General features: G+C 41.4%; 2 protein-coding genes across 2 annotated transcripts in view; one reads left to right on the plus strand and one right to left on the minus strand.

The window, feature by feature from the left end:
• ddah1 (dimethylarginine dimethylaminohydrolase 1) overlaps nucleotides 1-8732 on the minus strand; it is a 139907-nt gene extending 131175 nt beyond the window's left edge. Inside the window, exon 1 of the mRNA XM_014123372.3 lies at nucleotides 8131-8732. Coding sequence (XP_013978847.1) covers nucleotides 8131-8424 — 294 coding nt within the window. The 5' untranslated portion in view covers nucleotides 8425-8732. The remainder of the gene's footprint in view (nucleotides 1-8130) is intronic.
• An 11821-nt stretch (nucleotides 8733-20553) lies between these two features.
• Nucleotides 20554-23084, plus strand: ccn1 (cellular communication network factor 1). The gene is made up of 5 exons (XM_014123373.3): nucleotides 20554-20804; nucleotides 21090-21309; nucleotides 21711-22055; nucleotides 22179-22381; nucleotides 22505-23084. The coding sequence occupies exons 1-5, from the start codon at nucleotides 20757-20759 to the stop codon at nucleotides 22805-22807; spliced, it is 1119 nt and encodes a 372-aa protein (XP_013978848.1). The 5' UTR covers nucleotides 20554-20756; the 3' UTR covers nucleotides 22808-23084.
• The last annotated feature ends 2590 nt before the right edge of the window (nucleotides 23085-25674 follow it).

Consider the following 25674-nt stretch of genomic DNA (forward strand, 5'->3'; position numbering starts at 1 on the left):
AATAACAGTTTTTAAAATGCACAATTTTCACCTCTCCTCTGCTCCTGACTGCATGTGCTGCCATAGAAATAGAATGAATAGAACGGAGTTCCCCATTAAAGTCAATGATGGCATAATACAACACCTTGATTGTTTCAGCAAGGAGCTACAAAGTTTCATCACATTTTTAAGAGTTTATGTTACCGCAAAAACGGACTCAACTGCACGAATGCCCGGACGTCTCATTTTCAGTCAGCTGTTTGTCACCTCCCCCAAAAAACAAAATGTTTATGACGGTTATTTTATTTTCCTGATGGTCTTCATCAATAACTGTCAGTTACATGGTTATATGGTAATTGTGCCAGCCCTACCCCATCCCCTCCTGTCCCACCTCCTTCAGACACGGTTGTCACGGCCCCGAGAAGAAAACCAGGTCGATTCAGTACAGGATGTCTTATAAAACTAGAGAGCGGCGGGAAATCTGTATCTGCAGCCTGTCTAGTCAAAACAAGGCCTCTGTGCTGTCTGGAGCTGGGGCTGAACGCTGGGGCTGGCTCGGGGTAAATGGTGCTGTGACGGATGACCGAGGAAGAAAGCAGGACAGGGTGGGGATAAATAAACTATAAAGAGCTCCTGAGCCTAAATATTAGGTCTGGAGAAGTGGGCTTAGATATTGTGTCTGTGGAGAAGAGGCAGACTTCCTCTGTCCATCCTCTTCCTGAAGTACAACCTCAGTGGTATTATGGCTGTGTTATGACTGAGGTTGTTGTGGTCTTTTCAGTTGAATATTAAACGGGTACTAACCTGCTATTAAAAGGTCACTGTCTGGCTCTGGCTACAGGTGTGTCTGTTCATGAACTAGGTGAATATGAAAAGAACTGGCACAGAACTATCACAAAGCTATATAAACAGCTATATAAGCATATATAAGGGGAGGTAGGTAGCCTAGTGGTTAGAGTGTTGGGCCAGTAACAAAAGGTTGGTGGATCAAATCCCCGAACTGGCAAGGTCAAAATCTGTCTTTCTGCCCCTGAACAAGGCAGTTAACCCACTGTTCCTAGGCCGTCATTGTAAATAAGAATTTGTTCTTAACTGACTTGCCTAGTTAAATAAAGGTTAAATAAAAAAATATAAACACCTATATAAACAACAGCATGTAACATCCCCCAATATGTTACAAATTACAGGATATAAACCCATCATAACAACTATCCCATGAATCTTATCAGAGTGAGTAATCACATGGTTAGCCTTATTAAGTTATATGTTATGAGCTATATTCAAAGGATACTTCAAGATTTTGGCAACAAGGCCCTTTATCTACTTCCCCAGAGTCAGATGAACTCATGGATACCATTTGTATGTCTCTGCATGCAGTTTGAAGGAAGTAGCTAATTAACGCTAGCACAATTGCTAACTAGTGTTAGCGCAATGACTGGAAGTCTATGGTAACTGCTAGCGTGCAATGACTGGAAGTCTATGGTATACCATAGGCGAAAGAAACTCACACCTGTTTAGGTGAGGTGCTGGCTAGCGGAGTAGAACACCTGTTTAGGTGAGGTGCTGGCTAGCGGAGTAGAACACCTGTTTAGGCGAGGTGCTGGCTAGCGGAGTAGAACACCTGTTTAGGCACGGTGCTGGCTAGCGGAGTAGAACACCTGTTTAGAGGAGGTGCTGGCTAGCGGAGTAGAACACCTGTTTAGGTGAGGTGCTGGCTAGCGGAGTAGAACACCTGTTTAGGTGAGGTGCTGGCTAGCGGAGTAGAACACCTGTTTAGGTGAGGTGCTGGCTAGCGGAGTAGAACACCTGTTTAGAGGAGGTGCTGGCTAGCGGAGTAGAACACCTGTTTAGGCGAGGTGCTGGCTAGCGGAGTAGAACACCTGTTTAGGTCAGGTGCTAGCTAGCGGAGTAGAACACCTGTTTAGGCACGGTGCTGGCTAGAGGAGTAGAAACTACCTCGAACTTCCTTAATACTGGATGCAGAGACATAAAAATGGTATCCATTAGTTCATCTGACTCTGGGGAAGTCATTACCAAAATCCAGAAGTATCCCTTTAAGGAAAGGTAAACACAGAATCATGGATGGAGGAACTTCACCAGTCAAGCAGGCCAGGCCAGGCAGCCATCACATATGGAGCCATCGCAGAGCAGAAAGCAGCATCTCCCTTTCTAGGGAGTTTTTCCTAGACACCGTGCTTCTACACCTACATTGTTTGCTGTTTGGGGTTTTAGGCTGGGTTTCTGTACAGCACTTTGTGACATCAGCTGATGTAAGAAGGGCTTTATAAATACATTTGATTGATTGATCTCTGCAGTGTGTTTACAGGCTTTTAAATGAACTCTGATTGCGCCAGTGAGAATAATGGCAGATAAAGATTGAAGAGGTGGGGATCAGGCTAGCGGAGGGGAGTGTGGACTCCTCTGTCTCCTTAAATGTGAAGAGCCGTAGCCTCACTGTTAGAGCGACAGCAACAATAACCATCAGAGTGCAGTATTCTGGCTGGGGCAGAGTAGGTGATTGATGACTCAGGCTCATCAGACCGCATCAGGGGAACAGATAAACACTTTAAGAAGACTGGAGGGAGGGGGGACTATTTACCTGACATACAGTTTATTGCTGAATGGAGAGAGAGAGAGAAAGAGAGCGAGACAGAGAGAAAGAAAGAGAGAAAGAAAAGGAGAAAGAGAGAGAACGAAAGAATGAAAGAAAGAGCAAATGGTAAATGATATAGTCAGCTACGGGTATAATAACACTCAACCCAAACAACTCTGCTCTGCCTAAACTATCCCAGGTTTGGATAATTGAGCCACCATGATCTTTGTTCTTCTTTCTTCTCATAAGCTGAGTTAATAAGCTCAGTAAAACAGGAAATTGAGAAGTTCTGAGTGTTACTCTAGATAAGAGCTTCTCTGAATGATATTCTGCCAACAGCCGCATCACACACTATTCATTTATTCATATTTTTGGCATGGCCTATTATAGTGATAAGGGATTGGAATTTGATTAAGAGTAGATCAGTTTTACTGATAGCTAATGTCTGCTCTCTCTGGCAATTGTTGCCTCCCTGACCTTCAACTGTCACTTCAGTTTTTTGTACTAATATGTAGAATTAATATGCTAGAGTCAATAAGAGCCAAGGAAGACATCTCCTTTGACGAGGCCATTGATGTCAACATGGAAGGTTTCAACTACACACACAAACATATACAATCACACACGACACACGCATACTTGCTCGGTTGCACACACACACACACGTACGCATGCACACTCACACTATTCCTTGAGGTTTGAAAGCCACATGAGTAATACAATCCTAATGCACTCTTAACTGAGAGTATCCATCAATATCGATTGATAAGGCCCCTGACCAAGAAATCTATCTCAATGTTTGCTACTGCTGCCAGAGCTAATGGTTCATACAGGACTTCTTAATTAGGCTGGGTTGGACAGGACTTCTTAATTAGGCTGGGTTGGACAGGACTTCTTAATTAGGCTGGGTTGGACAGGACTTCTTAATTAGGCTGGGTTGGACAGGACTTCTTAATTAGGCTGGGTTGGACAGGACTTCTTAATTAGGCTGGGTTGGACAGGACTTCTTAATTAGGCTGGGTTGGACAGGACTTCTTAATTAGGCTGGGTTAGACAGGACTTCTTAATTAGGCTGGTTTAGACAGGACTTCTTAATTAGGCTGGGTTAGACAGGACTTCTTAATTAGGCTGGTTTAGACAGGACTTCTTAATTAGGCTGGGTTGGACAGGACTTCTTAATTAGGCTGGTTTAGACAGGACTTCTTAATTAGGCTGGGTTGGACAGGGCCCAGCCATGCAGACACTTAATATCATCTGAATAGTGCTTCACAGTTGATATGAAATCTACTGCACAGAGGCCTTGAGATGTGCACTTTTTCTACTCCATCCGATTCAGGATGAGCACTTGTGAGGAGATTACAGTACGTTCACAGTGACAACTTCTGGCGTGCAAACGTTAAAGTTTTAATGAATGAGTTGAAAAACAGTAAAAACGCAGTCTAACTTTACTTAGTTGTTATTAGAAGGCTATGCTCTTCAGACATCATCATAGTAATCATAACAAACTTTACTTATGAAACAGGCTTTAAAAGGGAATCGCTGTTACGCTTGTGATGTTTTGTTTCTGTTGCTGAGAACACATGGAACACAGAACAAGGGAAACCCTTTGTTAGAGGGGACTACATTAAACTAACACAACCCTTGGCCTGTCACACACACGCATCAGCTGTTTACCCACAGACAGGCACACAAGGACACACAACCCTGTGAGAGAAGAGTCAGTGGGAATCCATATCAAACGCAACTCCCATTGCGTAACCAATAGCCAAAACCAACTGAAGGGTAAACTCCACAGTTATGCAAGCGCAACAGATAAGATAGTGTGATAATTGATGCATAGGGAGAGGAAACTTTGCCTGCAGCAGACCTTTACATGCTGGGACAAATATATTTGTCAAACACTTTCAGAATATTTGAGCTGCACTTGATGTAGTTCGCCCAGATGCCAGTACAATTAAACTATTGTAATAGCCCAAAAAGTGCAAACTCCAAGCTGAATCAAGCATATCTCAATAATCAGATTTGATTACTATGCATTTGACCCAGGCCTGGTATTGGTGACTTATTGTACCACCTGAATGTCCCATGGTTTATTCCAAATGATAAATGTTGAGTGAACCCACCCAGTTCATAACTAACCAGAATTAACAGCTAGGAACCAAAGGTCAATGTCTGTTATCAGAAATCCTGAACTCTGCCAAACAAACACCTTATATTCCTTTTGGACTTCTTTATATATTGAAGGCAGGTGTGAAAGTAAGCCAATACGGTCCAACAAAATAAATAGTGGGGGTATGCCGTACCCGTAAATCACAATAATTAACACAAAATGCCAAAGAAACTACAGCATAGACGATTACACCATCATCTAACATTACTGCATGTCAGCCGCATGAAAAATGTGTGGTACACGCTCTTACATTTTCTTAAAGTGGAGATGAGTGGCTGATACCGAGACACTGTGGAGAGCAATGGATGCACCAATTCAGGCTACAAGTGTAGGCCTAATGAAAATAGCAGAATGTCATTACAATACACGTGTAGGTGTTTTGTAACAGATGAGCAATGTTTGGATACTGAAATTATTTTGAGTGGACAAAAGCGCGCGGGTAGCCTGCAGGAGCGCTTTTTTGAAGTGATTGTTTTACAAACAGATAAAAACATGACTGGTTGTGTTTATGTTACATTAAAAGGTAATACATGTTAAAAGTTATATGACAAATGTACTAGGACTACTAGGTCCACAGAGATCCTGTGAAATGAATAGAGATTCTATAAGTAATTCTATGATTACACCTAGGCTATAAAATAAATGTTTGCATGTATCACCTTGCACACACAGGGAGTCCGTACCAGTAAGAAATTAAATCTACCTTCACACCTGAATAAAGGTACCATTAATCCTTATCTTGAGTAGATTCCATTTGGATTATTAATCTCACATTGACTACCGTAATGGGTTTTATATACCAATTTTACAATGAAATGATATTTATTGAAGAAGCCTCTGGACTTCACAAGGATAAGCCAGATCACACATTCTGCCAATTGTCCACTGGTTTAATCTTGGTAAAGCTAATCTAAAAATATTGGTAAAGCTAACCAAAACCTCTGAAGTGAAGAGCATACAGTAGAAATAGCTTCCACCATTGGGTTACATGAGACCAGGATTTATTATCGTATTATCTTTCTGGACTGAACCGAAGGAACCCTTTGGGCTTTGTCCTCATCAGTCTTAGTAAAACAAATGGTAAGTTCTCTTCTTTGGTCTTTTAAGGATAACTTACACAACAAGCAGTCAGATTCTCTCTCTCTCGACAGTGCCTCTCATCAGAGCACTAATCTATCAAACACATTTTAGGCCAAATTCCTATTACTGATGAAACTGGTAGAAACCGGAAGTCTATAGGAAGTTAAGTACATCTAACCAGTATATGTGGCAGTCACAAATGACTAGCTGAGAGGGCTAGGTTCTGGGATACAGAGAAGGATCAGAAGACTGTCTTTTCTTCCCCATCACCCAGCCAATAAAGCTTGGTTAAACCAGTGAATGCTGCGCCCACGGTGACACACACACACCTATAGGCTATAATATGAGCTCCTTACTGATGCTGCTGGACTCATTTACCTCTGGGATCAGAAGACAGAGGCTGGGCCAATTAGAGAGAAAACAAGCTGTTTGTTTGGCATTGGAAAGACAGGAAGAGAATCCACATGAAAGACTGTAGAGGCATGTTAAATAACCCTGAGGTCTTAACAGTAAATGTGTTGCGTGATAACGATTGATTCTTCTAACCCAGGTTAGAGGGGATGGCATTTAAAGTTGAACTATTCCCTTCTTATGAATGTAACTGTAATCCATCCAGTCTTATTAGTACAACCTTTTATTGTGAGAGGCATCGGACAGCTTTTAAACACGTGTATCCAACCCGGGTTGTCCGTGGACACTAAAAAGCAGATTACTGTAGCTCACAGAACTAAACGCTGGGCTCTGGAAGCTAACACCAGTCTTCAGGTCTATTAACTCAAGGATAGTTCACTCATCCACCTCTGCTAGACTTCACAACCTCTGTAACCCCCAGCAGCTGTGTGATTCAAGTCACGGCACCAATGTGACTAACCATGTATCGATAATACTTAGACTTGGTAGGGCATTACGACTCTTTATGGCATGGTCATAAAGACTTCATGAATGCTAAATGTTACATTATCACAAATCTCTCTAAGTAAACAATAGCTTTTCCATTTCATGCAGCAATACACCTTTTTAAAAATGTAACCTTTATTTAACTAGGCAAGTCAGTTAAGAACAAATTCTTATTTACAATGACGGCCTACACCGGCCAAACCCAGACGACGCTGGGCCAATTGTGCGCCGCCCTATGGGACTCCCAATCACAGCCTGGATTCAAACCAGGGTGTCTGTAGTGACACCTCTTGCACTGAGATGCAGTGCCTTAGACCGCTGCGCCACTCGGGAGCCCTACATTACATGGAGACACTAGTCAGATCCACAATAGTCCTGCTGACCAAACCTTTGACCAATACATGTCCTGTATGTGGAGAGCCATCATGATCACCAGGAGGTTTACAGATCTGAGCCCAGCAGAGGTGACTGATGCGATACGACATAGGCTTTCACTGAGCCCGTCCGACCGTCAAACACGCTGTCACCACACAGACAACATGGAACCGCACAGTCAGTCCGCAGCCCACGGTGGCCATAAATACTGTGAATATGTTAAGTCTGTTAATATTCAGTCTTCTTTATTAGGGTACACGATTACGTAAACAGGCAGTAAAAACCTCCCTGTCCATAGCCTGCTGTTTGTACATGCATAACTTATTGGTGTGAGGGTATGTAGTTTATAATATGAACATACTCATACGGCATACTACTATTATGGGGAAAAGATTGGACTGGCATGCATTGCACTAATCTGCGCCAAGAGTTCTCTGCCTAGGAATTATGACTGTTTCAATGAATGCATCTATTTTCACAGGTCAGATGATGACATCCACATGCCTCCTCATTACTGAATGTGCTCTAGTACTGTTCGCAAACAGGAAATCACAGACTACAACCTAATATCTGTAGACAACTCACATCTGACTAAACAGCTGTCAGTATTACCCATATCAAAGGTTATGGTAGAAAACAGTGTTTATAAAGAATCGCATTTTCCATCACATATCATGTAGCTAGAGAACTATGCTCATCATGTACTCTATTGTTATAACAGTCAAATGTGTTCTGCCAGGAATCAGGACATCAATTAAAACTTAAGTTGGACAGTGGTCCTCGTGTGACCATATCTGGCCGTCTTTCCAAGGGCGTTTCCGTTCTGATGATGGCTAATCACATATCCCTTCCTTTGTATAGGCTACCGTTACATTGTAGCCATACGACCTCGATATGGCGCTGACAGTGATACATATTCCATGCATTATGAACCAAAGATGACAACAGTAGACCATAGATTTATAGATCCATACTTGAAATAAGCACATGGTCAACAGAGTCATGTTTCTCTAAAATAAATAGATACTTTATTTACCTCTTTCCTTCTGCTCTCTGCCCCGGGTCTGGTGATCAGAGCCGTGTCACCGCAAACCACAGCAGCATCCTCCACGAACACACAGTCCGGGAGCGACTCGTCGGCGGGGAGTTCGATCACCTCCAGCCCGAGTTTCTGCTTCAGAACCCCGACGTATACCTCATGTTCTCTCTGAGCTTTCTCCAGGTCCACGTCCGAAACGTTCATCCTCAGTGCCTCTTTGGCAAGGGATACGGGTATAGCTCGAACAACGGCGTGAGTGAAGTTACCAAAATCTGCCATCACACCAGCCATGTTCCGTTGATTGTTGTTATCCACAAATTGCTCAAACAAATAGCTCGAACAGTAGGCTATTCTAAATATATGAGAGCGAATGTTGTGGGTGTCTCTCTGTTGATTTAGCTTTGTTCGTTTGTTTTTCTTTTGGTTCTTTTTTTATTTACTAAACTGACAGCTCAACTCAAATAGGCAACAAGCAAGAGACAACGGTTTGATGACGCGCATTAACGTACAATCACGTGAACGAATGTAACCGCTAGTATTGATTCCCCGTGAAGCCACAGCTCAGCCCGACATGTGACAGACAATGTGGCTCGTAAACAGAACAAGCAGATTGAGACGCTCTGGCTGGCGCTCAGTTACTTTGTAACAACTTTCTATTACTTTGTAACATCGTTCTATCGTCGACGAACAAATGGGTTACAAAATCACCACACTCTTTACATAAAATAATGTCAGTTAAGGCTAGTGCATAATCATTAATCAAACCGTTATTAAAATGTAGGCTATAGCCACGTGGGTGTTTCACAGTCTTTTCATTCAAATAGCAAATCTTTATTAATGTGTACATTTCATAACCATATTTTGCAAAAGTTGATATAAAGAGGTCACTGTCATCTCTGGCGTATTATTGCAATAGGCCTACCTGCCAGTTTAGCAAGTGTCAATGCCAAAGCAAAACAAAATAAAATTTTCTGTGATTTTTTTTCATGTAAGATACATTTATATGGGTGTTATGAAACCGTTGAGCTCTCAACTATTGACAGTAATTTACTGACAATAACTCCTCCTCCCCCACACCTGCTAAGAACAACGTGTGCTTCTTTGACAAGCTATTCCAGGCCATGGTGCATTTCCACTACTGACTTACGCCAGTGTTTTAACCAAAAGGCTCAGACTCAATGGGCCATGGCCTCAGTGGACTGCTCTGACTTGCAGCCAAGGCCATGAGCTCTGGTGCTTTTCAGCTGTTAAAACATGGTTTAACACTTTCCAACATTAACACCTTCTCACAAAGAACTGTCTTGATGCAGAGGTTGTTGATTCTGCTCTTCACAAGTCCTCAGTGTCAGCCCTGGCTATACAGAAACAAAGTTACCAAAAAATAAAACTAGAGCCTACATTACCATATAACTGGTGACACACTGGTACTGCACTGGAAAAAACACATCACTTTCCTATACTGCTGCCTAATGGGGTTGAGACTACAGCATCCCCCAGCATATCACAGTGTACGGCAATAATGGAACTACATATATTCACAGTGAACAAAACACATTTTTCTGAATAATTTCTAATGTCAGCATCCACCAGCATATTATTTTCACAATGAATGGGAACAACAGATTTCACATCCACACTGAAATATGGACAAAGCACATATCTAATTTCTGTTATATTGGTCGTCTTAATATAACAGTTGAAGTTGGAAGTTTACATACACCTTAGCCAAATACATTTAAACTCAGTTTTTCACAATTCCTAAAATTTAATCCAAGTAAAAATTCCCTGTCTTAGGTCAGTTAGGGTCACCACTTTATTTTAAGAATGTGAAATGTCAGAATAATAGTGGAGAGAAATATTTATTTCAGCTTTGATTTCTTTAATCACATTCCCAGTGGGTCAGAAGTTTACATACCCTCAATTATTATTTGGTAGCATTGCCTTTCAATTGTTTAACTTGGGTCAAACGTTTTGGGTAGCCTTCCACAAGCTTTCCACAATAAGTAGGGTGAATTTTGGCCCATTCCTCCTGACAGAGCTGGTGTAACTGAGTCAGGTTTGTAGGCCTCTCTGCTCGCACACGCTTTTTCAGTTCTGCCAACAAATGTTCTATAGGATTGAGGTCAGGGCTTTGTGATGGCCACTCCAATACCTTGACTTTGTTGTCCTTAAGCCATTTTGCCACAACTTTGGAAGTATGCTCTGGGTCATTATCCATTTGGAAGACCCATTTGCGACCACGCTTTAACTTCCTGACTGATGTCTTGAGATGTTGCTTCAATATATCCACATAATTTTCCATCCTCATGATGCCATCAATTTTGTGAAGTGCACCAGTCCCTCCTGCAGCAAAGCACCCCCACAACATGATGCTGCCACCCCCGTGCTTCACGGTTGGGATGGTGTTCTTTGGCTTGCAAGCCTCCCCCTTTTTCCTCCAAACATAACAATGGTCATTATGGCCAAACAGTTCTATTTTTGTTTCATCAGACCAGAGGACAAATTCTCCAAAAAGTACGATCTTTGTCCCCATGTGCAGTTGCAAACCAACCTTTTTTATGGCGGTTTTTGAGGTTATGTCGATATAGGACTCGTTTTACTGTGGATATAGATACTTTTGTACCCGTTTCCTCCAGCATCTTCACAATGTCCTTTGCTGTTGTTCTGGGATTGATATGCACTTCTCGCACCAAAGTACGTTCATCTCTAGGAGACAGAACGCGTCTCCTTCCTGAGCGGTATGACGGCTGCGTGGTCCCATGGTGTTAATACTTGCGTACTATTGTTTGTACAGATGAACGTGGTACCTTCAGGCGTTTGGAAATTGCTCCCAAGGATGAACCAGACTTGTGGAGGTCTACAATTGTTTTTCTAAGGTCTTGGCTGATTTCTTTTGATTTTCCCATGATGTCAAGCAAAGAGGCACTGAGTTTGAAGGTAGGCCTTGAAATACATCCACAGGTACACCCCCAATTAATTGACTCAAAATATGTCAATTAGCCTATCAGAAGCTTCTAAAGCCGTGACATAATTTTCTGGAATTTTCCAAGCTGTTTAAAGGCACAGTCAACTTAGTGTATGTAAACTTCTGACCCACTGGAATTGTGATACAGTGAATTATAAGTGAAATAATGTCTGTAAACAATTGTTGGAAAAATTACTTGTGTCATGCACACAGTAGATGTCCTAACCGACTTGCCAAAACTATAGTTTGTTAACAAGAAATTTGTGGAGTGGTTGATTTTTCACAGATTTTTTAAAGACAGGAGACAGGAGCACACAACAAACATCCGTTATGACTGTAGGTAAAACAGGCTCAGGAATAGAAACATCACCATGGAACAAGAGCTAACTCGTGACTAAGACATAAGAACACCCCATAATTCACTGAGCTTCCGTCCCAGAGTTCCATGAGCTGACATGGAAAGGAAGCTTCTACAAAGCCCACTGCATAATGCAGTTATGACACATACATTGACATAATATGTTGTTATCCTTTGTTTGAACAGGCAAACAGCCTATCATATTGGTCCTGTTCTGTTTTATACTAGTATATAGGACAATAGACTGGGATGCAGTGAGTAAAGAAAATAAAAGCAGAGCCATTGCACTGCCACTTTACATTTACATTTTAGTCATTTAGCAGACGCTCTTATCCAGAGCAACTTACAGTAGTGAATGCATACATTTCATACTTTTTCTCCGTACTGCTCCGTACTGGTTTCTGACATACACACACAGTACCAGTCAACATTTTGGACACCTACTTATTCAAGGGTTTTTCTTTATTTTTACTATTTTCTTCATTGTAGAATAATAGTGAAGACATCAATACTAAGAAATAACACATATGGAATCATGTAGTAACCAAAAAAAGTGTTAAATCAAAATATATTTTATATTTGAGATTCTTCAAAGTAGCCACAATTTGCCTTGATGAAAGGTTTGCACACACTTGGTATTCTCTCAACCAGCTTCATGAGATAGTCGCCTGAAATGCATTTTAATTAACAGGTGTCCCTTGTTAAAAGTTAATTTGTAGAATTTCTTTCCTTCTTAATGCGTTAGTTGTGTTGTGACAAGGTAGGGGTGGTCTACAGAAGATAGCCCTATTTGGTAAAAGACCAAGTCCATATTATGTCAAGAACAGCTCAAATAAGCAAAGAAAAACGATAGTCCATCATTACTTTAAGACATGAAGGTCAGTCAGTCAGGAAATTTTCAAGAACTTTGAAAGTTTCTTCAAGTGCATTCGCAAAAACCATCAAGCGCTATGATGAAACTGGCTCTCATGACCGCCACAGGAAAGGAAGACCCGGAGTTACCTCTGCTGCAGAGGATAAGTTCATTAGAGTTACCAGCCTCAGAAATGTCAGCCCAAATGAATGCTTCACAGAGTTCAAGTAACAGACACATCTCAACATCAACTGTTCAGAGGAGACTACGTGAATCAGGCCTTTATGGTCAAATTGCTGCAAGGAAACCACAAACAAGGACACCAATAAAAAGAAGAGACTTGCTTGGGCCAAGAAACACAAGCAATGGACATCAGACAGGTGGAAATCTGTCCTTTGGTCTGATGAGTCCAAATTCGCAATTTTTGGTTCCAACCACAGTGTCTTTGTGAGACACAGAGTAGGTGAACGGATGATCTCCGCGTATGTGGTTCCCACCGTGAAGCATGGAGGAGGTGGTGTGATGGTGTGGGGATGCTTTGCTGGTGACACTGATTTATTTAAAATTCAAGGCACACTTAACCAGCATGGCTACGACAACATTCTGCAGCGATACGCCATCCCATCTGGTTTGCGCTTAGAGGGTCTATCATTTGTTTTTCAACAGGACAATGAACCAAAACACACCTCCAGGCTGTGTAAGGACTATTTGACCAAGAAGGAGAGTAATGAAGTGCTGCATCAGATGAACTGGCCTCCACAATCACTCAACCTCAACCCAATTGAGATGGTTTGGGATGAGTTGGACCTAGGGTTGTGGCGGTCACAAAATTGGCAGCCGGTGATTGTCTCACGGTAATTGACCATTAATTAACATAAACATATTTAGCGTCTCCTGGCTTCCACACATAGCCTACAAGCCATTTAAAAAATATATAATAAATCTATGTAATATAGCCTTCACCTTCACAATAAATCCATTATTTATTTTAGACCCACGTCTAAAGAAGCATGATATGAAGAAAATAATAGCATACTCCATATTGTCCTTATGTTAGGTCCTGATTTGGCTATGCCAAATGGCTGTGGGCTACACTAGTTCATTTAGCAGACAAGATTTGCTTATAATTCTGAGGTATTATTTTATATTATTTTATAGTATGAAGAATACAATTGAACAAAGCTGAATAAAATATAAATATTTTCGGCAAACTATTTGAGCGTGTGCGCACATGCGGCTATTCTGTGTTGAGCGGTTAACAAAGAAATAGGTACTCATATATGCTTAAAACCTCTCTGGGGTATGTGGGACGTTACCGTCCCACCTGCGGGACACACTATTCAACAGCCAGTGAAATAGCAGGGCGCCAAATTCAAAACAACAAAAATCTCATAATTCAATTTCTCAAACATACAACTATTATATCCCACTTCTCATTAATCCAACCACAGTGTCCGATTTCAAAAAGGCTTTACGGCGAAAGCATAGCATTAGATTATGTTAGGACATCACCTTGACCAGAAAAACTACACAGCCATTTTCCAAGCAAGGAAAGGCGTCACAAAAACCAGAAATACAGCTAAAATTAATCACTAACCTTTGATGATCTTCATCAGATGGCACTCACAGGACTTCATGTTATACAATACATGTATGTTTTGCTCGATAAAGTTCATATTTATATCCAAAAAAACCATTTTACATTGGCGTGTAATGTTCAGAAATGTTTTGCCCCCAAAACCTCCGGTGAATTAGCACATCAATTTACAGAAATACTCATCATAAACGTTAATAAAATATTAAACTGTAATTCAAAGAATTATAGATACACTTCTCCTTAATGCAACCGCTGTGTCAGATTTCAAAAAAACTTTACAGCGAAAGCACACTTTGCAATAATCTGAGTACAGCGTTCAGACACGAAACCAAACCCGCCATTTTGTGGAGTCAAAACTCAGAAATAATATTATAAATATTCACTTATCTTTGACGATCTTCATCTGAATGCACTCCCAGGAATCCCAGGTCCACAATAAATGTTTGTTTTGTTCGATAAAGTCCATAATTTATGTCCAAATACCTCCTTTTTGTTCGCGCGTTCAGTCCACTACTCCAAATACAGGAAGCGTGCGAAAATGTCACGACGAAAAGTCAAAAGAAGTTCTATTTACGTTCGTAGAAATATGTCAAATGATGTATAGCATCAATCTTTAGGATGTTTTTAACATAAATCTTCAGTAATATTCCAACCGGACAATTCCAATGTCTTCAGAAAAGAAAACACAGCTCACACAGCTTTCCTCACTCATCAACTTCGAGGCCCTCTTGTTCGCTCCATATTCACAGTAGAAGCATGAAACAACATTCTAAAGACTGTTGACATCTAGTGGAAGCCTTAGGAAGTGCAAAATGAACCCTAAGTCACTGTGTACTGGATAGGGATTCACTTGAAAAACTACAAGCCTCAGATTTCCACACTTCCTGGTTGGATTTGTCTCAGGTTTTTGCCTGCCATATGAGTTCTGTTATACTCACAGACATCATTCAAACAGTTTTAGAAACTTCAGAGTGTTTTATATCCAAATCTAATAATAATATGCATATCCTACCTTCTGAGCCTGAGTAGCAGGCAGTTTAATTTGGGCACGCCTTTCATCCGGACGTCAAAATACTGCCCCCTACCATAGAGAAGTTAATTTAGAATTATTAATGTAACTTTAGTTGTTCTACAAACGTTGGGCTATATGTTTAGATTTTTAATACATTGTAAGTCATGAGCTCTGCTTAGTTTTTTTTGCGCAGGCTGTACACACTTCAACAGTCTCTCATTCACAATTTGACAAGCACTTGATAATGCCTAGAATTTCACGGTGGGGTCCCCTTTGTGTGGCCATAATGCACTCTAAAAGAATCCATGCCGTTTGCGGCCAGTGGCCGCTGTGCCCTTCTCCCCGAGTGATGTGAGCTCCATCAAGTGATCGGGTCTTTTTACAGGCTTCAAGTGAAGACAGACCCATCGGCGATGCAACTGCGCGTGTCCTTATCCAATTGCGAGGTGCATATTGAAGATATTTGAAGAATAATCCACATTTACTTTTTGTTAGCCAACAAGATGACAGCAAAAGCACTAGCCTATGTCAATCTACTATCCCACATAGTACAAAAGTTGACCCATTCTATTCTGTGTGAGAAATAAATATTCCAAACATAGTCTGGGACAGTTGTGGGAAGCGATAGATCCCAAATTAATACAACCACTAGATCAGAACATTTAGCTTAACATTTTGATAAACTATAAGGCTATTTCTTCACATAAGCGTAGCAATGCGCACATGGTAGTAGGCTATAAGCAGGAATGTTTAATTAGTGGAAAACACCAAGTGACGCAAATGTAATTATGCATGTAATGCTTTTATTAGAAAGGTGCATTTATATAGTGAAAATTATCTTCCAAACTTGAAACTCATGCGCTGTTTATATATGCCAATTAGGCTCTGCACCCCTTGTAAAGCGGATTAATGCGCTTCATTTTAAGAAGTTATTTGGCCACTTTAGTTGTGATACAAACCTTATTAAAACATATAGGCCTATGGGCTAGGCTACATGAGGAGTGTGACTATGTTTCGAACAAGTTGCAAAAAAACTGCATTGTTTCTTATGCAGGGAATAATTCCCAAGTGATCGTATATAATTCACAAGTGATAGACTAATATTGTCACCATCAGACTATTCTTGTAAATATTAGCAATGTGCTTAATTTTAGGAAAGGTGAGAAATAAATATAGTAGGCCTAAGCTGATGGTCTCCTCTTTTTATTAGCGGCCATCACTCTGTTTTCTCCCGCAATTGCATTGCCTATAGAAATGTTGTGCAACATGAGTTCATGGGTTCTCATGAAGTGTTTGATTAGATTTTCAAATACATTTGCATTGATGTCAGAGTGATTAGAGGGGCAATAGAGTGCTGAGTACAAGGCGTTAGCAAGTTTGGTAGGTTACTAATGGCCATCAGCAGCATCAGAGCTTGGAGAAGCCTAATTAACGTGACTAAACAATCATGTGGAATTTTATTGCCTTCATGACTTGTGACTGCCGGTGTGGCGGTAATACGGTCACCCAACAGCCCTAGTTGGACCGCAGAGTGAAGGAAAAGCAGCCAACAAGTGCTCAGCATGTGGAACTCCTTCAAGACTGTTGGAAAAGCATTCCTCATGAAGCTGGTTGAGAGAATGCCAAGAGTGTGCAAAGCTGTCAAGGCAAAGGGTTGCTACTTTGAAGAATCTAAAATATATTTTGATTTGTTTAACACTTTTTTGGTTACTACATGATTACATATGTGTTATTTCATAGTTTATGTCTTCATTATTATTCTACAATGTATAAAATAGTAAAAATAAAGAAAAACCCTTGAATGAGTAGGTGTGTCCAAACTTTTGACTGGTATTGTATAATATATACACTCAGTGGCCAGTTTATTAGGTAAAAAAAAGTTTAGCTCCTACAGACAGTGAGTCACGTGGCCGTGGCTTTCTATATAAAGCAGGCAGACGACAGGCATCGAGGCATTTGGTTACTGTTCGATTGAACGTTAGAATGGGCAAAACGAGTGACCAAAGCGACTTTGAGCGTGGTATGATCGGCGGTGCCAGGCGAGCCGTTTCCAGTATCTCAGAAACCTCCGGCTTCCTGGGCTTTTCACGCACAACAGTGTACATGTTTTGTATACTCAGTGTACAGTGTACATATACATATTACTACTGCACAAAGTTAGAGGTGGCTATTTGATAGATTCCCCCGCTCCCTCGGGCTTCCAGTGGGGAGACCTAAGGTCAACCTATCCCCGCCCCCCTCCCCATCCACTACTTCTGAGTGGGAGACCTTCCCAGGCAGTAGCTTGCCTAGCACACAAACTAGAATCAGGGCGCCCACTCCGACAAGGTTAATTGACCCACAGTCCCACACGGTGACATGATATCATTGACGTGACGTGCAAATGAGCGATAGAAAACCGATTGTGAAAATGTCACCATTCCAAATTTTCTGTTAAAGGTGCGTTATACAACACTTCCACATGCAAAGACAGATTTTTTTTTTTAGCAACCAAGCATCCAATGGCAGTGCTATTGTAACCTTTAATTTGTCCTCTGCCAAAAGGTCTGGGCCTTAATGGCACAGGTGGTGCTTGCATAAAAGCAAGGGTTGCTGGTTTAAACCCTGGTCTGCTGGCTGTTGCCCTCCAGTAGCTCAAAAAGACTGCATGAGTATACTACAATCATACAAAGATCCTTCCCATTCTTCATCATATTATGGAGTGGGCTACAGTAGAGAAAGTGGTTACACCTCTTTCAGATGCCATAGCCATCTTTCTTTTGCCAGACAGGAGCACACAACAAACATCCGTTATGACTGTAGGTAAAACAGGCTCAGGAATAGAAACATCACCATGGAACAAGAGCTAACTCGTGACTAAGCTGAGAGAGTGTACATAAGAACACCCCATAATTCACTGAGCTTCCGTCCCAGAGTTCCATGAGCTGACATGGAAAGGAAGCTTCTACAAAGCCCACTGCATAACGCAGTTATGACACATACATTGACAGAATATGTTATTGTTATCCTTTGTTTGAACAGGCAAACAGCCTATCATATTGGTCCTGTTCTGTTTTATACTAGTATATAGGACAATAGACTGGGATGCAGTGAGTAAAGAAAATAAAAGCAGAGCCATTGCACTGCCACTTTCTCATAAGGGGGGGGGGGGGGGGGGGTGTGGAAAATATGATGATTGCCATTAAACATTACTACATGGATACGCATGTCCAGCCCTGGTTGCCTGGTGATGTTTACAGAATGGGTAATTACGGAATATCGTTATGGGATGTTATTCCATGGCGCACAATGACAGTACTGTTTCCTATAACATAGTATTCCCTCATAAGGGAAAAGGAAAGAATCAGAACAACATGCCTGGCAGAGCAGAACAATGATAATCAGAAGCATCTCACTGAGCTCATGGGGTTAAACTCAACACAGAGGGACTAAGTAATGAGGTCAGAGGTCATAATGGATATTGAAATGGCAGGATGGCACAGGATACATTTCACATTAAGGGCCAATTGATGTTTGGGAAACAAGCGTCATCACTATCATTTGAATCAGATGACATAAGTATTACTTAGGGCTAGATGTGCAGTGTGCACACAACACAAACCTAATAAGCAAAACTCACATAGGCACATGTGCCACTTTGGGAGTCTGACACTCAAAATAGACACTTGTTGATGCCAACTGTAAAGTGGTGACATAATGCCAGTGTCACATTTCATGAGCTTTAAATGTCTGTCTGGTTTAATCGATGAAGATTCACAAGCGTTTTGATGAATGGCTAAAGATATACCCACAGACACCTCAAAAGGACTCAAACAATGAGGAAAGCAGTGAAAATGAGGAAAATGTTGACAATATGTCAACAAACTTAACCATAGCATAACACCATCTAGTGTCTTAAACTGGAAGTATGAAAATGTAGACAATTGACAAAAATAAAGCACGCATCAAGATTCAGCATATTCAATATCCATTTAGTGGGTACCCAAATAATGATTGTCTAGCAGGCGAACTTCCAACGTCAGATGGAAAGGTGATAACGACTCAATTAAGATACTTCAATATATTTATACACCATAAGAACAAAGTGATAAAGCCATTGCGTATCCACAAAATTTTCAAACAAACTGATTAGTAAAGTTAAAGTAAAAAAGACAAACTTACCGGAGTGAGATTATCCGTGGTCTTGACAACTATTATCCGTTAGTTATTTGTTCAGCGCTCTCAGTATCACGTCATGTAAGTCTAAGTATAAAGTTACTAAAAAAAAACATTTCCGACTCACGGGTTAAAAAAAACTTCAGGGATAGTATCAATAGGGTATTATTGTCATAACGTTCTCCGTTTAACTGTCATTATTTTGGTTGCAAATAACCCCGTTTTTCAACCATTTGTTTTTCAAGCATCACGTTTGTTTTCTTGGTCAAATCCTGTTTGCAATGATTTCTGATCTCTGAATTTCAAATTCCGATAAAATGTCACTTATTTCAAACGCAAATAATAGGACTATGAACTTGTTGGGTATGTTCTCCCCAAACCAACATCGTATGTGGAATATTGGATCACTGTTGTTGATTATTTTTTCAAAACGTGATGGACAGATTGCGTAAAAAGTAAATTAACCCAAGGAGGAATACTAAGGAATTTCCTACATGAAGAACACATTTAACAACCCTTTAAGCTGTCAGGAATGCTTTGTGGTTGGCTAGAGGGAGAAATATGTTAATAATGTAGGCTTCTGCCATACCAAATATGGCAACATTGTTACGTCTGGAGTGTGGTTCGCATCTGGAAATGCTTAGAATGAAGGGGAGAGCAGGCCAAAAATAGAAGCCGTAAACTTTATTTCTCCCATTCCTCTCAAACGCGCACAGAATTTCCGAATTCCGGGACGTCTCTCCCCTAAACTGTGAACAGTTACAGTACATTTAGAATAACGGAAGTAATGTATTGATATAGGGGCTATAATAAGACAATTCTCTGACAGAATGATCCTCATCATGAGAATCGAATCTCGCAACAAATTCAAGATAATTTACGAGGTGAAGCAGTGACAGCATGACAATATCATACCTTTTAATAGCTTTGGCAACTGTTGCATAACTGACCGCAATAAGATGTTGTAAAATAATGTATAATATAAACCATCTATACACATGTTATAACACAGTAAGCACCTAAGTCAAAAGGAAGAAGAAATGGAAAAGCCAATATTATAGTATTGTTTATTTTTCTTTTGAATATTATCTCTCAATGCGAAGTCAAAATCAGTGGAAACAAACAGATCAAACTGCTTAGATTTTTTTTATCCCACTTCTAAATTAAAGAAAATGTGTACACTAACCCTCGACTCATAACATAACAGCTGTGAACCTGTGAGAAAACCAATAAAGCGAAGCAAAGCAAAGGAGAAGGGTAGAGAGTAGAGCCGGGAAACGGCGAAGAGAATTTTTTTTTTTCAGTTCTAGGGGGAAATTTATTTTTGAAAAAAGTTAGACAGGGTGGTGCTTAGCTTCGATGGAAAACGCGCCAAGAAACATTCCTCGCATAGTTTTGGAACAGTTCAGCAGTCAGCCAACGACGACGTCAGCTTCCACTACAGTATAAAAGACGGGAGGTACTCTGCTTCAGCAGACTGCAACTTGCAACCAGAGCAACTCTTAAGCCTCTACTCTCCGAAGAGACTAGAAAACAAACCAAATCGCTACAGACGAGACGACTGACCGCTACACTTAGGATAAAAATACATTTGCAAATACTTATAGCAAGATATCGTAAAGGGAACAGCAAAACAAAATATATATTTTATTTAATAGGCTACGCAACAAAGAAAACGCAAATATGTTCATTTTCTCCATCGTCGTGATATTAATTGGAACCTTCAATATGGTAAGTCATTTTCTCTAAACAATATTTCAGTTTAAAGTTGTCTATGACTTTTTGTTATGACTTTGAATAGATCGGAACGAATACTAAATGTATGCTTTATTGTCTGGGGGATACAATGTAACGTTATCACACTGGTTTGGAAACCTGTTGCAATCACATCGTTGTATATGAACCGCACTGTTTGAAAATACTAAATAAGCTATGGAAATACAACCTGAACATGTGGTTGTTTTAAGATGTTGCTTACAAAGTATATATCATCATCGAGCTCTGTTATCTGCGCAGGTTCTTTCCACCTCTTCTTGCCTCTCGGTATGCGAGTGCCCGATGGAGCTGCCCAGGTGCGCGCCTGGTGTGAGCCTCGTAGTGGATAGCTGCGGGTGCTGCAAAGTCTGCGCGAGACAACTCAACGAGGACTGCAGTCTGACAGAGCCTTGCGACCACACCAAAGGACTCGAGTGCAACTTTGGGGCCAGCTTCGGTGCTATGCGTGGCATCTGCCGTGGTAGGTGTCTCTTTCCAATCCTGCTATGCTGTAAACAGATTTTAGGTCTGAATAATGCTAGTTTGGTAGTTTGCAACCTTGAGTAAATTAATATGGTAGAAAGAGAAGCTAGTGGTATTTCTACTTGAGGGAATAAGAGGACCATGTGATTTCAACTCAAAGGAATGTAACTCAGCACCTCAGTCTAAACTCTAAAGTACAAACATCCTGCTCTGGATGAAAGTGATCCCCCTCAGTGGTTCCTGTCCTCTGGCAGCCCTAGCCTTCTGAATAATTTTGACAGTTTAAACCAAGCCTCCCTCAGACAGCCTCAGCCAGTATGTGATCTGTGATGTCTATAACAGACACTAGTCTACTGAAAAGTGAATAACAGCCATTAACCCCTCTTTTCTCCTCCACAGCTAAGTCAGAGGGAAGACCCTGTGAATACAACAGCAGGATTTACCAAAACGGAGAGAGCTTCCAGCCTAACTGCAAGCACCAGTGCACATGCATGGATGGGGCTGTGGGCTGCGTCCCCCTGTGCCCTCAGGAGCTCTCCCTGCCCAACCTGGGCTGTGCCAACCCAAGGCTGGTCAAGGTGGCAGGCCAGTGCTGCGAGGAGTGGGTATGTGATGACGGAAAGGACACTGACATCATTGACAAGCTGTTTGGCAAAGACAGCATGACTGAAGAGTCAGAGAGTGACCTCACCAACAGGAACGAGCTCATCGCCATTGTCAAGGGAGGACTCAAGTCTCTAGCTGGTAAGCAGCCTCTATCTAGCAGCAGCCATTTTGAATTTCAGCTTTCAAAAATGACATTTTCATCAAATGTTGAAGCCCATACCAGACCAGTTTCTAATGTTTTCTTGCCTTTTCTCCTTACAGCTTTCAGAGTGCAGCCTGAGAGCCACATGTTTGAGAGTCAGAAGTGCATTGTCCAGACCACTCCTTGGTCCCAGTGCTCCAAGACCTGTGGCACAGGCATCTCCACCCGAGTCACCAACAACAACAGCGAGTGCAAGCTGGTCAAAGAGACACGCATCTGTGAAGTGCGGCCATGCACCCAGTCTCCCTACTCCAGCCTTAAGGTAAGCTCAAGCCACCAAGACTAAACTGAAACATGGCATACAATCCAACAAAACCAACCAACACTGCTCAGCTTGTTTATGGAAGCTTGACTGACTGTTTCTCTCCCCTTGTTCCTCCAACAGAAAGGAAAGAAGTGCAGCAGAACCAAGAAGTCTACCCAGGCTCAGAAGTTCACCTATGCCGGCTGCTCCAGCCTGAAGAAGTACAGGTCCAAGTACTGTGGATCCTGTGTGGACGGCCGCTGCTGTTCCCCCCAGCAGACCCGCACCATCCGGGTCAAGTTCCGCTGTGAGGACGGAGAGACCTTCAACAAGAACGTCATGATGATCGAGTCCTGCAAATGCACCTTCAACTGTCCCCATGCCAACGAAGCCTCCTACCCCTTCTACAGACTCCTCAACGACATCCACAAGTTCAGAGACTAAATCAAATCTGATTGTGCAGAGAACCGACCCCTGAGAGATCCAAAAACAACAACATTGACAGCCAATGGTAGTCCATCTAAACGCAGGGGTCCAACTCAACAGCCAATGAACTATCAACTTCCTGTTGTAACTAGATTCCCAAGGAATTATAGGCTTGCATCATGAGGACTTTATGAAGTGCACTGTCTGCTGTGACCGAATCAGCATTCTAAATTAAGATTCGCTTCATACTACTGGAGCATCAGAGTAGCTTCGTTATGGAGCAAAATGTAAATTAACATGTGTAACTGACAATGTATGTTAATATGTTGATATCAATTCGTTGTGTATATTTTCGACCGATAAGTACCAACCAGACACGACACAAACAAACTTTAGACGTGTGTGTGTGTATGGATGTTGTTTGGATATGCAGATACGTAATTTAATTAAGTATAACATGATCTTGCATCCTAATGAACCAAGACACCACGTCACCATGGTTACCGTGGTTCCATACATGTTCGTGTTTTGTGGCAGCTAAGGACCTTCCCAACTTTATCAAGAAAGACAAAGCGAAACATATCAAATGAATGTTTTCATTACTGTTATTAATATTATTTATCAAAAATTGTAGCTACTTTATTTAGATTTGTGTCATACTGGAATAAATTTTAAAAATGATTTAATTTTATATGTTACAAAATAAAACAGATTTATTTATGAAATGTAAACTCTCTTTGTTTCCTTCTTTGATCAAACTGAAGTTGGCTTCCAACAACACTGTTTTGACTAAACTGAACATATTCATTGGGATTAGTAAACAATTACCACCAGTACACTACATACATGTAGAATCACATCTGGAGGGGAGGCCATACAAAGTCCCCATATTTACTGGGAGGAACTCCAGTAGTTATACCATGGACAGTCCCATACTATATACTCCAACAGAGCGATCGTTCTGGGCTGATCTGTTCTTATATAACAGAGTTCTGCAGACAGTTTCCAGATCTTGAGACTGTTTGGTGCATTGGAATGCCGTTGTAAAGCTCTGCAAGCCAAGGTAGTTTGCATTCACTATATCAGGCTAAGCCATGCACTTGACCAATTCGAACAAAAAAACGATTAAATCCCAGCATAGCAATGAGCACAGAGCTATTCCAATAACCTGAAGTGCTACTAGTCTCTATGGTCTTGGATTAGAAGTAGCAATTCAAAGGGGACTATGTGACTGTATTTTACACAACACAAAAAAATGGACCTAATTTGCAGTGGTTGGATAGAAACTTTGGCCCTCTGGCACTAGGCAGGCTGCAGGGGTTTTGTGCTGTAAATAGTCTGGAAAAGCCAGGTGGGATACATCTTCCCAGCCTTAGGAAAAGACATCGGGTTGAAACGTGTGGAGGCTAATATTAGCAGGGGTAGGACAGGTAGCAGTAGTGGAGATATAGCTGTCCTTTGAGTTATAGAATCCTCAAAGTAGGCCCTCTTCTTCATCTGCTGAGAGGGTGGCTATACAGTATGCAGATGTTGCCAAACACCTATGGCTTGAATAGGGGTGAGCAGACCAGTGCTTAGGGGAAACTTCTAAAGCCATAGGAGCGTTAAGCCTTGAGGATAGGACACACAAACACGCATGCGCAGAGAGTTTCTTTTATCCAGGTAGAGGGAAGGGAACGGCTCAGGAATGCAGCGGTGGCTCAGGAATCAGACAGACATCCTGATGGGCGGCAGATGTTGGAAATGGTGGCGCAACATGTTCGCTTTAAGTCAGAGAAGCAGCCAGTCTTAAAAATACACAAACACTAAGTGTCGCTGCCACCCACAGAAGGTGTATCGTATCAAAACACGGCATAGAAAAGCCATCTAACCGAGACCACCAGCGCAGAGCACCTATGCAGAACTTAACTTTCCTGTAAGACTGGCGGAAATTACTGTTAATAGTGTGCATTTAATAGGAGGCAGTGCAGAACGGGTGCAGGGCACATCCCCCTCGGTTATGGTCAGGCCGCATACTGAACCCACTGACCGCTGCTGAAAGTTTAACAAATATTCGTCCTACATTTTTTTAAATGTTTATTATTATTTTTTTAATTCATAAGGCCTCAAGGTTTACCTTATCTTAAGGATGTATTTTGCTATTTCTACCAGTCAGATTTTCAAGTAGTCTGTTTTGGTTGGTTCCTTCGCCCAATTTCTTTTTCTCTCCTTCTGAACTTAAGATAACATAATTTCAAACCCTGTTTTGTTCGGAAAGTGCAATCACACTTATGACAACAATGCACAACTGGCCACCGTAGAGAAGCTCCATCCATTCACCAGTCAACTTTATCTGAACACAGAGACGCTCCATCCATTCACCAGTCAACTTTATCTGAACACAGAGACAGAGACGCTCCATCCATTCACCAGTCAACTTTATCTGAACACAGAGACAGAGAAGCTCCATCCATTCACCAGTCAACTTTATCTGAACACAGAGACAGAGAAGCTCCATCCATTCACCAGTCAACTTTATCTGAACACAGAGACAGAGACGCTCCATCCATTCACCAGTCAACTTTATCTGAACACAGAGACAGAGACGCTCCATCCATTCACCAGTCAACTTTATCTGAACACAGAGACAGAGAAGCTCCATCCATTCACCAGTCAACTTTATCTGAACACAGAGACAGAGAAGCTCCATCCATTCACCAGTCAACTTTATCTGAACACAGAGACAGAGAAGCTCCATCCATTCACCAGTCAACTTTATCTGAACACAGAGACAGAGAAGCTCCATCCATTCACCAGTCAACTTTATCTGAACACAGAGTCAAAGAACTGGACCCAGAGACCCCATTGTTGTGAGCGAAGGGAAGAAAAGGGCACCAAAAGAGCAG

Source organism: Salmo salar, chromosome 10, assembly GCF_965601325.2.
Source record: "Salmo salar chromosome 10, fSalSal1, whole genome shotgun sequence".
NCBI lineage: Eukaryota > Metazoa > Chordata > Actinopteri > Salmoniformes > Salmonidae > Salmo > Salmo salar.